This window comes from Prionailurus viverrinus, unplaced genomic scaffold (assembly GCF_022837055.1).
Source record: "Prionailurus viverrinus isolate Anna unplaced genomic scaffold, UM_Priviv_1.0 scaffold_35, whole genome shotgun sequence".
Lineage (NCBI taxonomy): Eukaryota > Metazoa > Chordata > Mammalia > Carnivora > Felidae > Prionailurus > Prionailurus viverrinus.
Genome location: NW_025927605.1, coordinates 5,455,670 through 5,469,977, shown reverse-complemented (window position 1 = coordinate 5,469,977; position 14,308 = coordinate 5,455,670). Strand labels below are relative to the sequence as shown.

Here is a 14,308-nt window from a genome sequence, read left to right as displayed (position 1 = left end):
CGTGTCCTGCACCCAGCCCTTGTAGATGCCAGATGATTGTGAGAAGGGTGATGGGTCTCAGACAGGGAAACACAGGGGTGAGAAAATGCGTAGCAGAGCCCAGGCCTCCCCTGTCTCCCAGCCCCCGGTCCGCTGCTGGGCTGGGCTCTGCGCTGGGTCCTGTAGGGTTTACAAAGAAGGGAGCCAGGCCCTGGCCTGACTGTGTCCTCCACCCCCGCAGAAGCGGTACCGCGCTGTGTATGACTACAGCGCCGCCGACGAGGACGAAGTCTCCTTCCAGGACGGGGACACCATCATCAACGTGCAGCAGATCGACGATGGCTGGATGTATGGGACCGTGGAGCGCACCGGCGACACGGGGATGCTGCCGGCCAACTACGTGGAGGCCATCTGAGCCCCTCCCCTGGGTGCTGCCCCGCCCCCACCCGTCTTCAGTGCGTTCCATGGCATCGCGTCTGTCCTGGGCGTGACCTGCCCACCCTTCAGTGTCTCTGTTCTGTTTTGTTTTGTTTTCTAAATCTGCGACAGCTTGTTTTATTCCCACCCTCCTCCAGCTACTTTTGCCAACCGAAGCCTTGTCCTGCCACTTTCGCGGGCTCCTTCCTCTGGCGGGTTTTCCCCTTGACCAACTTCTTGGTTTTCTCTCTGGATGGAACAGGCGTGGACCTCTCGGGGGGAGGCCGAGGCCCAGGGAGCTGGTCTGGAATGGGAGACCCGTTGGCTCCCAGGCCTCTGCCTTCACTCTTTTCTGCCCCCTCAGACCTTCCTGCCCTCCTCCGCACACACCCAAACTTTCCAGGACTCCCAGGGGACGGGGCTCCATAGCCCCTTGCCCCCGGGATGGGCTTAGCCTCTGCTTCTCCGAGACGGGGCGACTGGCCCTCGGAGGGGCCCCCCAGCACCCTCTCCCACTCTCAAGGACCACGAAGGAGGGTTGAGTTCCTGCTTTGGGATTCATTCATCCCTCCCCACACGTGTTCCTTCTCACACTGTGATTTTGCTCTCCTGCCCACGCAGCCCTGGTGCGGGCAAGGAGCTCCCCAGGAAGCATGGCTTGGGTCAAGTGCTCGCCTTTCTTACTTTTAGGGACAGTTGCAGGAGGGAAGGGAACAGGGTGTTCTCTCCCACAGCCCTTTTTCCTCCTCCCACCCCTGGTTGCTCCTGAACCATGAGGCAAGGAAGCCTCGGGCCTCTTGGCCTGCCACGCCGGGCCCCTGGGCTCTGGGTTAGGTGGCCCATTCCTCCCTACTCCCCACAGGAGGATGTCTCAGGCCTCCCACGGCCTCCCCTCCTTGGTCCAGCCCCAAGCACGCTGGAGCTGCACACAGCCACAGGACCTTCTGTGTCTCCAGGACTCAGCATGTGGGGGAAGCAGCGCGTCTATATCCGTGACAGGCTCATGTGACCGAAGCAGCCAGGGTCCCGGCCGGCAGGAGTCTCTGGGCTTACGCGAGGGTGCGTGGGGCCGTCTCCGCCTGATAGTTTCCTCAGACCCCACGGTGAGAAGGGAGGGCCGTGGGAGAGAGAAGTCCCTCGTGTCTTCTTTGGAGTGAAGGCCCCTCCTTTCCTTGTATCCCCAAATGGCGCAAGCCCACCCGCCTCCTTTTCAGCGTGCTGGGCAGAGGTAAGGGGGTGGTCCTGGAGTCGGTGGGGCTGATGTGGGGGCCTGCAGCTTGCTGGGGTGAGGGTGGGGGGCAAGGTTTCACGGCTCCAGGCATATTCTCTCCCCTCACGTCCATGTCCTTGGCTGCAGAGTAGAGCATCAGACGACCCTCTGTCCCCCACACTGTGGGTGTCTCGCTCTGGGGGCTCGTCCCCCGCACCACCAGACCTCTCCCTCGCTTACCTAAGGCCCCCTGGAAGCAGAAGGAAAAAGTCCCAGGGCTACAAAACTGGAAGCGCAGACCCCGGGGTGAGGAGGGGAAAAATGGTGCTATTTCCAAGTCCCTTCTCTCGCTTGTCGGTGGCTGTGACCACCCTCGCTTGGCTTTACTCATCTCTGGGCTCTCTCAACACCCCTCTGGGCCTCCCCCTCCTGCCTTCGCCCTGAGTCCACTCAGGCTCCCCAGCTGACATCTTTGCCTCCTTCGGGAAGGAGGACCCTGCAGGCGAATTCAGCAATCTGGTCCTCACCGCTTGGGGGGGCGGACGTGGGAATATTTCCCCCAAATCAGAAGGTTGAAAAGAAATGGCCATTGGTGTTGGGGGAGAGCCCTGCTTGACTCGTCTCTTTTCCTCTGGCCCCAGCCGAGGTGAAGGCGGGTGGAGGGTCTTTACGTCGGACCCTGTGGAAGCTGAGGGCGCTATGGGGGAGGCTCCGTTGCCTTTCTTCGTGATCTCAAAGCACGACGCGGATTCGGGGACCAAAGGTCAGAGGTGCATCCTGTTGGAGCACCTGTGGCTGGCAGCGTGGTGAGAGGCAGGAGGAAGGCCTGGAGGAGCAGGAGGCGGCCTGTTTTTCCCTCAGCCTGATTTTCCTTCCAAAGCAAGGCAGGCCAGCCACTGGAATCTTGTTGCTGGCCCCTCTGCTCCTCCCGTCCTAAAAATAGGGGACCTTTTCCACACCCCCAGAGAGAAGAGGGACTGTCACACTGGTGCTGAGGGACCCAGGGGCTGCTGGGAGTCCTTGCTCCTTTCCAGAACCATCCATCCCTAAAAGAGCACAGAACCAAGGGTTGGGCCAAGTCCCTGGTCTTTCCTTACAGCTCACAAAGGTCTTTGGCCAACCTAATCCCAGGAAAGAAGATGCGTTAAAGCTAGAATGTGAATATAACTTTAGTGGACCAATAGGAAAGTGTAAGAAGCCCAATGGTGAGAAAAGTGAATTCTATCAACACTGCTTCCTATTTTCTTCCTCATGTCCCTCCAGGGAAAACTACTTTATTGCTTAATTTCTGCCTTTTTCCTCTCACATATGCACTTTTGGGCCTTTTTTTTTTTTTTAATAGCTGGAAAAAAAAAATACCACCCCACAAACCTGTATTTAAAAAGATACAAATGACCATGTGAAATTTGCCTCTGTCCAAACATTTCATCCGTGTGTGTGTGTGTGTGTGAAGCCGTCCGTTCATCTTTTTATATGGGGTGGTTGTCTTTTCTTGGTCTGTTTTGGTCCCCTCCCTTGTGGGCTTGTGCTTGGGATCAACTCTTTCTGGCCTGTTAACGATTCTCAACGTTTGACTTGGACCACAAGTGAATCTTTCTCCTGGTGACTCAAATAATAAAAGTATAATTTTTACCTGCGGACTTGGTTTTCTCTCTGGCTCTGAGGTACTGCTGCTGAGTGTGTGTGTGTGTGCGCGCGTGTGCGTGTGTGTGCATGTGTGTCCGTGTCCTGTTTGGGGGCATTAGCCTGGCACCCTCCTGAGAGCGCTGCTGCCCTTCAGGGACAGAGTGACCAGTTCCTCTGCCCAGCTTGGTGGCATTTCCAGAAACTTCCCCGAGCTCTTTTATTTCCCTCTTCCGGTCTGACTTCCTTAGTTATGCACCTGTCTCCTCACCAGCCAGTGCACTCAGAGGGCAGGACTTAAGTTCTCTAAATTCCCAGGGCCCTGCCTGGGGCCAGGCACATAGCTGTTCAACAAATAAACCTGTTGCATTAATGCATGAGCTCAGCTCGGGGGGCAGCTTTGGGACATGGGAGGAGCTGGGCGCTTGTTTGAGGGGTGAAATGGCAGAGGGGCGGTCTGCGGTGGGATACGACCAGGGATGAAGCCATCTGATCAGGTGGTCTGGCAACCCAAAGCAGTATTCACAAGCCAAATCACCACGGCGATGTCTACCTCACCGATGGGGGTTCACTGGAACCCAGGGAGGCCGTGCTTTGGCAGAAGTTGCACAGCTAGTGGCAGGGCCAGAGGTCTCAGGACCCAGGGTGTGACCCTCGCAGCCTCAAGCCATGCCGCCTTGCCAGCTGCCTTGTGGAAAGGGGCCTTTCCCGCTTGGGGCTCAGAACAAAGGCATTCTCTGGCTTCAGGTTAGCAGCAGCGGAGATGGAGAGGGCTCTCCCCGAGCCTTGGGAATGGAGAGTAAGAGAGAGGCAGGGCTGGAGGGTGTAGGGAGCGTCGGAGGCGCTGGGCGGGATAATTAAAGACAGTACCGACACCCGCTCCCTCTGGGAAGGAGCTGCCGCCTAATGTTTTCCAGCGGAAGAGAATGAGTTGGCAGATCTCGCCTCCTGTTGGCCTGCCCCCTCTTGTCTGCAGAGCTGCTGCCCTCTCTCCCAGGAGGCTTCATTCACCTTCATTCAAGGGGGCAGTGGGCTTGGGAGGGGATCCGCCGTCTCTAGAGGCGCCCCGCTCACAGAGACCCTGGGCTCTTCCTCTTGGGCACGAGCCGATGGGAGCAGTTTCTAGACCCCCTTCTAGAAGTGGCCTCAGTTCCCGCGGCCTAACATGTGGAAGGGGGTTACTAATGCCCTCACCCCTGGGGCCTTCAAAAGAACTATTTAGGGTAGGGCCAAGGACACTAGGCCTCAGAGATGTCACAGGGAATTTTTTTTTTAATTTAATAGAAAATCATTAAGACATAAAAAGGAATAAAAACAACACAAGACGTAACTGAGTACCCACCACCCCGCTTAAAAGATAAATCATTAATTCTCCTTTCCTCTCAGAAGGCATCGCTTAAATTTGTATATCTAGGCCCTCTCATTGCAGGGAGGGGCCTGGGAATTCATTAGTGTGCTCTTTTTTTTTTTTTTTTTAAGTTTATTTATTTATTTTGAGAGAGAGAGAGAGAGCAGAGGAGGGGCAAAGAGAGAGGGAGACAGAGAATTCCAAGCCGGCTCCACGCCATCAGTGCCGAGCCTGATGTGGGGCTTGAACCCACAAACCATGAGATCACGACCTGAGCCGAAACCAAGAGTCAGACCCTTAACTGATGGAGTCACCCAGGCGCCCCAGGACGCTCTTTGATGAAACACTGCCCTGAGCTCTCTGAAGAGAACAAGAATGCGGGTAATGACCACGAAGAGACAAGGAGTCGCTGGAGGAGAGATCTCTGGCGCTCACACTGTCCATGGAGTGATCTGAGCGGTGCAGGTAGGGCTGAGGGGCATTTCAGATGAATAGGGTGGGCCCATCAGTTGGGGGGGTGGGCGGGGGGGGGGGGGGGGAAGAACAGACTCCTGAGTGTGCAAGCCTAGTTTTAAATCTTGGTCTCCCCCATTTCCAGTGAGACATCAGGCTGGTTCCTGACCATCTCTGAGCCTCATCTATAAAAGGCTTGTGGGGAGGTTGAAATGACCTACAGCGTGTGTGCAGTATCTGGCAGAGTTCAGGAATCCCCCAAGCGTTAGCTGAGACTCACCCGAGACCTTTGTCCGTGTCCCTCCACGACGTGACCCTTACCACCTGCCCATGGCCCACCCAGCTCCCCACCATTATTTTTCTGAGGTAATTGGCCACAGATGTGTTAGAGGAAAAAGGAAGAAGGAAGGCAGCCAGGAGGATTCATTCCTAGAGCATCTGGATAGGGATCAGATCTCCTCCTCCGTCCATATCATGCAGCCTCCATTTAGATATGAAGGGGTGGGATTGGGTTCCTGGGGAGAAATTGAGCCTCTTCGCTTCTGCTGGGTCTAAATCGAGCAGTGCCTTGGTTACCCGCTCCCGGGCTTTGTGATTGGTTGGCCGTGGGGGGAGAGGGGGTGGGGGGGAGGGGGGCAGTAGGCTGCTGTTGGAGCTGCGGCATCCCTTCGGCTGGGGCCCCGGGAGGGGGAAGGGAAAAGACCGAGCCGTGGAGGGAAGAGGGAGCCATTTCTCTCCACTGGCTGCGACCTCCGTGCTCACAGCTCACATTTGCCCGGAATCCCGAGGCCTCCTCGGCCGAGGACTCCATCATGCTGGATATTTTCATCCTGATGTTCTTTGCCATCATAGGCCTGGTCATTCTGTCCTACATTATCTATCTGCTCTAGCTGCGGCGGGGAACCCTCAGAACAGCTCGGGGGGGAAGGATGGAGCTGATCGGCCGAGCATCCTGCTTTGCTGACGCACCGGTGGATTTTTGCTTCTGGTCGTTATTTCGGGTATTGATTCAAAAACCAAATTGAAAGAGATCTTGTTAGGTTTTTTTTTTTTTTTTTTTTTTTTGCGTCAGACGCACTGATAGAGCATTTCTCAGACCACCCTGAAAAGAATAAGAAATGCCAACTTCTTTCTCTGAGACCTAATTCGAACGATTTTGAAAATGAAAAATAAACCCCGCAGTACAAAGGATTTTTAGATAGAATGGGTCGGGAGTGGTGTGCTTGGCGGGGGAGGGACTATTATTTTCCTAGTTTTTTTCTTCAAGTTCGGTGCTCCTAGTCCAAGTTGCCTTTCTTCTCCTGGTAATTAAAGGTAAAACACATCTTTATATGTCAGCAGAGCGGTTTGCAATTATGCTTCCATAATTGCATTAATTAATTAGTGACTCCTTTTCCCTGGAAGGTGAAGCAGCTAATGAAATGTATTTGGGAGCGGGGTCTGGGGCAGATGTCCATTCTTTTCCAACTGTGGGGTTTGGTGGCCAGGAGGGAGGAATTCCTAATTTGTTTCTTAGTCTGTAGCCAGTACTGGGCTGCTGGTATCTTTGCTGTTCCCATCTGAGCCTTGTTTCTGGGTTTCCCACAGCTCCTGGTCTCCACTCCAACCAGAGACCTCTTAGCAGCAGTCCTGCTGCCCAGCAGACCTCTTCCAGAACCTTCCGGATATGGCTAACCACTATGGAGCAAGGGGCAGAACCCAGAGGCAGAGGGGCACTCAGCCGGGACGTCAGGAATTCGTGGGCAAGGCTGGCAGATGCTGTGTGCGTTTGAGCTGTGGATAGAAGGTGTTGAGGACACAGAGCTGAAATGCAGACTCATGAAAGTCACCACGGAGAACTGCGCACATATCCATTTTGATAGCCTCTCTCTAGGTGTAAATGCAACTGCGTATTATGCTAAAGTATGTTCTTCCCTTTCCCTCTCACACACTGGGGGGATAGTTCAAGAGCACATTGTCTACCCTCATCTCTGAAGTATTCAGTTTATCGCTGTCTTTGCAGACTGCACAGCCTGAGGTGGTGTAGTATCTATCCCTTGTCTCACTCTTTAGCCAGAAGGAACTCGTCATTTGAATTTTTACGATTTATCGTATTTTTTCCACTCCATACCACGTGAGCCCCAGCTTCTCATTTAAAGAGAGAAATGGTTATATAGTCATTATTCTTTGAGACTGTCTGAATTATAAATTATTGAAATAGGGTAGCTATAACTCATCTTACTTGTTATGTGGGAAAAATCTCCCTCTTGCCCCAAAATAAATGTTTGTTTTTTTTTTTTTATATTGTCAAATGTTCCTTTTCTGGAAAAAAGACTTTCAACATATTTCTTTGTCCAATTAGGGTTGAAGAAACTATATATTTTGGAACCCAGAGTAGACTTGGGCCCCAAATCTGCGGTACCCATTCCTTTGAAAAGTCCATCATGATGGTTCTACACTGGATTTTCCTTTCTAGCTTAAAAATAAACAAGGAGACAGATTAACTTAATAGTTTTTATTTATAATATTGTGTTCAACTTCTGTGTTTTAAAAAAGCAGTAAAATTGAGGCAATACAATATATGATCCAATAAAAATGGAAAACTTGCATTTTAAGATTCTGGCCAAGAAAAATACACTACTCCAGGAGCATTGTCTTGGCAACAAATTATGTGACCTTCAAGAAGTCATTTAACGCTCAGGGCTTTTGTTTATTCTGACAAATGAAAGGGTTAGACTGGAAAATTGTTAATGGTACATTTTTTTTTTTAATTTTTTTTTTCAACGTTTTTTATTTACTTTTGGGACAGAGAGAGACAGAGCATGAACGGGGAGGGGCAGAGAGAGAGGGAGACACAGAATCGGAAACAGGCTCCAGGCTCCGAGCCATCAGCCCAGAGCCTGACGCGGGGCTCGAACTCCCGGACCGCGAGATCGTGACCTGGCTGAAGTCGGACGCTTAACCGACTGCGCCACCCAGGCGCCCCGTTAATGGTACATTTTTAATTTCAAATTTGTTTTTTATTTTATTATTAAATTTTCATTTAAAATCTTCCCTTTCCGTTTTAAACTTCTTCAATCCTGGGATGCATTAGCTTTGGAAACCACACCGTTTTGTTTTTTTTTTTTTAATTTTTTTTTTCAACGTTTATTTATTTTTGAGACAGAGAGAGACAGCGCGGGGGAGGGGCAGAGAGAGAGAGAGAGAGAGAGGGAGACACAGAATCGGAAATAGGCTCCAGGCTCCGAGCCATCAGCCCAGAGCCCGACGCGGGGCTCGAACTCGCGGACTGCGAGATCGTGACCTGGCTGAAGTCGGACGCTTAACCCACTGCGCCACCCAGGCGCCCCTGGAAACCACACCTTTGAGCGCAGAATTCCTATGGAAAAAACTCTTAATGTTCAGCAGCAGTTTGCTTTTCTGCTCTCTCTAAATGACATTTGATAATGAAATCCAACTGGAAAACTCTCTTTTTTCTTTTTTGGGCACGACCAGCTACATTGTGAGAAGAGAATGACAATATTTATTTACTCCAAACTTGTATCAGTGATAATTCGCCTAAGCTGTTTAGGGAATACTAACAGGTGCAATACTATATGGTGGTATGTGACCCAAGGAGGTGATCTGACAGATAAGCTAGTGTAGGAAGCATACATACAGGGATGAGGCTGATCTTCAGTTATCCGGGGAGGCCTTGACATGACATTTCCCACTGAAACACTCCTCTGACTCTCTGGCATAACTTCGTGTCTCACACTAAAATTTTTTCTACTTGTAAGGCAAGCGTCAGTGTTTTGGAGGGGGTCCAAGTTACACAGTGAATTATAGTGGTATGAATCTTCAAGGTTTAGTCTCTAACCAGGTTCACTCTGAAGTCTCTTATGAGGCCCAGGCTCTTTAGCCTGTATTCACGCATAGTTGAAATGGCTAAACTCAGTGAAAACAATCAGCCAGTTTCAGTCCTAGCCCACTGATACATATCACCGATATTGGGTGCAATGTAAGCACAGAAAGAGTGTCCATATTGCTTGTGAAATATTATGGTTTCAAAAAATAAGTAATTATATTTTGGAAGAAATTTTAGGACTTTGTGCCTCTATCCGTGCTAGAAAATGCCAGCTTATAATAGAATTTTACTGGGTTCATCATTTCAGTACATGTTTTAAATTTCATATTTAAACTATTTGTATATTGGCCTCCTAATACATAATAAAACACTGAAAAGAGTTACTTCTGTAATATAAAGGTTTTTAAAAAACGTTTATTTATTTTTGAGAGAGCACCCATGCATACACAGGGAAGGAGCAGAGAGAGAGGGAGAGAGAGAATCCCAAGCAGGCTCTGTGCTTTCAGTGTGGAGCCCGATGCAGGGCTCAAACCCATGAACCATGAGATCATGACCTGAGCCAAAATCAAGAGTCAGACGTTTAACTGAGCCACCCAGGTACCCGTATAATATAAAGTTTTGTATACATTTTATAAATCTGTCATAGGCAATCCTGTCCTATAAAGTGGGTATTACACTTGGTCCACATCAATGCAGTAATAAATCTAAATAATTGTAGATTACTTAGAAAATAGTTAATGTGGCATTACACTAATTCCTGCTTTCTTGATAAAAAATAGAAATTTGTATGGGAAAGTGATGTATTTTATTTCAGGAGAAAGAGGATATATTTTGGGAAACAGTTAAATAATGGAAAATTACAATAAATATTACTAAGTTTTAAACCACCTAAGACTCGTTATTCTGGGTGTACAGAATCATGTCCAAACTCTTTGAATTTGAAACTTGGCATGACATAATTTACTAAACTTCAGAAAATTTGTTTGCTTTTAAGAGGCTTAAAATTAGCATTATCCAAAAAATTAATAAAATTAGCATTATTCAGACTTCAGATCCCTTAAAAGTACCATTTTAATGTTAAATTGCTCAAAAAAAAGGGATTTTCCCTTAATAAAAAGTACTTAAGCATAGCTGAAGTGGAAAATTGTCTTTGAATTACATGCTTTAGCTTATCACACTCCAAATATTTGCTAAGCCTAGAATGGCCTCTTCTAAGTTCGTTTTGCTCCCATCTATTTTAAACAAAAATAAAACCAGTCACATATAAAAGAGGAAACAGAAAAAGCCATTGACACAACTTCCATTATAAACTCAAACATGCAGATCCATCTAGAAATACTTAAGAACGTTTTTGTTCTTAGAAAAACAGATCTTGTTGTCATGGGAAACTGCAAGTAATCAATCCACAATACTTAACTACATATTTTGTTTTTTGAAACTGATGTTAAACTATACTTGTAGTATTTGGAATATCAATTGCTTGGAATTTGGTCTCTGAATTAAATAGCAGAATAGTATAGAATACTGATCTACTTATAGGTTATTGTTCAATTTATGAGTTTTTGGTAGCAAATGAAATTATTTAACCAATTAATTTATATACTGTAGTATTAAGCATAAGTAAACATAGATATATAGCTTATTGCAACATTATATTAAGATGTTTTGTTTTGATCATGGTAGAGCTATAATTAACAGCTTAAATAAAAATAAGTTCCTCCACAAGAAATAATTTAAAGGAGTTACATTTGAGGTGCCTGGGTGGCTCAGTCAGTTAAGCGCCCGACTTCAACTCAGGCCATAATCTCGTGGTTTGTGAGTTCGAGCCCCGCATCGGGCTCTGTGCTGACAGCTCAGAGCCTGGAGCCTGCTTCGGATTCTGTGTCTCCCCCTCTCTCTGCCCCTCCCATGCTCATGCTCTGTCTCTCTCTGTCTCTCAATAATAAATAAATGTTAAAAAAAATTAAAGGAATTACATTCAATGACTTACATAATGACAAAACTCTGAACAAGTTAGAATGTTTTTAATTTTAATTTTATTAATATGAATAAATAACAAATTAAATAAAATTTAGCAAATATTAAATATTTAGGTATCAAAGACATTTATCATAAATATAATACTTTAAAAATAACACTGATATTTTTCAGCTTTGTACACATTTATAAGAAAGCCTTTCAAGGGCTACGCTAAGCCTTTTTTTACATCTCTGGTTACTTAAGGAAGTTTCTGAAGTTATATTTGCTTTCTTGATGAAAATCAAATGTGTCCTTAGTACTTCGGCACTTTTTTTTTTTTAACCTAGAGAAGACTATCCAATAGTTTTTCAGGTCATTTTTCCTATCTTAGCGACGTTTCAATCAACGAAGAAACATATGTCCATAACCTGATTTCTTACAGGTTTCACTGCCACCTGCTAGTGGAATTGAAAGAAGTGACATCTCTAGTAAGGTGTCCAGCAACCAAAGAGCGTAACAGTTTTATGTTTTTACCCTTCACAATACTTAATGACAAAGAAATCTGTAATCGTATAATTGGATACTATTCACTTAAAGAGGCTAACTCTTGAGCGACAAACACACAAAGAGGTTAAGGTTTGTTTTTTATTGACATAAGATGGTTCTTCCAGTTGCATCGTTTCCTGTAAACCTCATGCTTGCTCTGATCTCCATTTGAGGTGAATGATTATCCTGGCAATAAAAATCTTTGTGATAACAGAAGAACTGGAAGCAAGAACTAAGTCAACAGAAGATGGGAAAAGTGTGAAATAAGGTGTCTATTGTTCATTCTATGGAGAACAGCCTGACAGGCAACCACCTGAACTTCTTGAATGATTGAACTGCTGCCCAAATTTAGTAATTTACTGCCTGCTTTGTGAATATGATAAAGAAATTAAGGGGTCCAAAGAGCATGAGACACAATTATTAAAAAAAAAAAAAAAGTGTTAAGGTTAGATAGATGTTCCCTGATCTCTTAAGGTACAGTCTATTTATCTCACAAGATAAAAGCTTTAAATGAGTTTCCAGGAAAAGAAGTGTCCTTAGTTTGTCAGTATGGGGTTGTGTGTGTGTTTAGAAACAATGGTAAAGATAAATATAATGATGTGTCATTGGGTTTGCCTTCTAGTAGAAGTAAAACTCAGCATCAAATGAAAGTCAAAGGAGACTGAGGGAATCACTATTAAAAGGTAAAAAAGAGTTAGAAGACCAGGTCAATCTTCTAACTTAGAAAAAGATATGGGATAAATGATCTGACCTGTTAGCAGCTCACGTTGTTATAACTGTTCTCAAGTTAGCAGTGGCCAGTCTCCTGGTTATGGTTAGGCCATTCATTTTGCAAGTGCTCCTTTTTCGGTAGCACTATGAATGTCTACATCGTCACTTAAACATCAATATCAGTGATAATAATACGTGCTTTTGCAAGTTAATCTCCCACCTTAACATCTGATATCACACTTCATTCCTGATGACAGATGTATTTGGCAAAAAACTGGGCTGCTGAATTGAGGAAATTGCAAGTTTAGTTTCAATGTTATTCTTATCTATTAATAACTGAATGAAGAACTTGTCAGTTTACTTTTTATTGGTAAGCTTTTTCTTTTCACTTTCTTTTCATGTATCTACTGTACCTAAAGAATGAATCAGATTTCTTTATGTTCCAAATTTTGGGGGTGGATGAGATAATAGTCTCACAATTATCCGGGATAATACAATGATGTTTTTAAAACATTGTATAGCAACAGTCAAGTCTGTTCAAGTGTGTAATGAGATTGAAAATTGGCTCCAAAAATGTTTTAAGTTAAGGGGCACCTGACCTGCTCAGTCGGTAGAGCCTGCGGTTCTTGATCTCAGGGTTGTGAGTTCAAGCCCCACATTAGGTGTGGAGCATACTTAAATAAATTTTTAAAAATGTTTTAAGTTAAACCATGCTTCTTTGGTAAACGTGATGAAAATAACCGGTGTGGAGACTGGGATAATTCAAGGAATTCAAGAAAACTTCACAATGCCAAATTTCTTTCTGTAAGAGAATGAAACTTAACATCTATTTAGTAAAATACTAAAGATATTCACTGTTTATTTTAAAATTTTACTTTCCCCCCATTTTCCTTTCTTCTCCCCAAATAATCTAATAGGTATATTGGCAACTTGGAATCACCAGTGTTTTCATAAATAAATGGATTAGGTTTTCCAAAGCGTGTATAGGAAAAAGAGTGAGAGAGGGAGAAGAAAAGGCTAAAATCAAGGTATTATTTTGTACTCTGGTATCTGCCAACTTTTAATCTTTCTAATTTAATTGTGGGTGAATTTTGTTTTTAATTTAATTTTTATTTATTTTTGAAAGAGAGAGAGAGCGAGGGAGAGGCAGAGAGTGATGGGGACAGAGGATCCAAAGCATGTTCAGCACTGACAGCAGAGAACCTGATGTGGGGCTCAGACCCACAAAATGCGAGATCATGACCCGATCTGAAGTCAGACACTGAAATGAGTGAGCCACCCAGGTGCCCCTGGGTGAATTCTTAAAATGAGAGGAAGAAATTGAAACCAGGATAAAAGCAAGAACTTTGTTTCTGCATGAATATGCAAATGCTAAACTCTGGAGAAAAAATTCCGGCCCCCAACGGAAGTATAGTTGGACCATCCATCAGAGAAAGATAGTTAATTTCTGACATTCCAGAAATGAAGGAAAGTGCTTTTGCTACTGAACTATAGTAAAATCTTGTTATCACAATTTACGCTTTCTCCAAAAATTCCACTCTTCCTCAATCCTATTAAATCTCTGAGTCCCTCTTGCCAAACACTTGAGAATTTCTCACAATTTACATCCCACTTACATGGGTAATTTCTATATTTTCTAGTGTTCCTTTCCTTCATCAGCTGCAGAGGTGAGTTACGTCAAGAGCTTCGAGAAACTAAGCCAGCATCCTTTCCAGGGGGAGGGGGTGTATCTTTAGCAGAAATAAAATGATCAAACCCAAAGAGAAGAAAATGGGAGGTCCGGGAAGGCTCCAGCATGATTTCAGCCCCGTGAGACACTATTAGTTTCTATTTTAATAGTAAGAGTGGTGGTAGATGCCAGTTAGAGTGAAATAGTCCTGGAGCCTCTTGGAAACCATTTACTTGAATGAAAACCTCACTCTCTCCAGGGTTGCTCTACCCATGTGTGCTTCCACTTTCCTTCAAGTCCCACTCTTTGGGAGGAAAGCTTTAGGAAGAAGTGCAAATTACTTGTGAAGATTGTTCTGGCAGTAGAATAAGTACTTTCTTTCATTTTATATTCTCCCTTACTTGCAACATTTTACTCTAATCTCTAGGAAGGAATAAAAGATGATTTAATTGGGGTGCCTGGGTGGCTCAGTCGGTTGAGCGTCTGACTTCCACTTAGGCCATGATCTCATGGTTCATGGGAGCCCCATGTTGGGCTCTGGGCTGACAGCTCAGAGCCTGAGGCCTG

At 45.7% G+C, this 14,308-nt stretch overlaps 1 protein-coding gene and 1 long non-coding RNA gene across 2 annotated transcripts in view; both read left to right on the top strand.

Moving 5' to 3' along the window:
• LASP1 (LIM and SH3 protein 1) overlaps nt 1-3,243 on the top strand; it is a 39,891-nt gene extending 36,648 nt beyond the window's left edge. Inside the window, exon 7 of the mRNA XM_047845330.1 lies at nt 221-3,243. Coding sequence (XP_047701286.1) covers nt 221-394 — 174 coding nt within the window. The 3' untranslated portion in view covers nt 395-3,243. The remainder of the gene's footprint in view (nt 1-220) is intronic.
• Nucleotides 3,244-5,745: 2,502 nt separating this feature from the next.
• Nucleotides 5,746-7,310, top strand: LOC125158390 (uncharacterized). The gene is made up of 2 exons (XR_007149374.1): nt 5,746-6,031; nt 6,618-7,310. It is a non-coding gene; the product is annotated as an uncharacterized LOC125158390 (long non-coding RNA).
• Nucleotides 7,311-14,308: the final 6,998 nt, after the last annotated feature.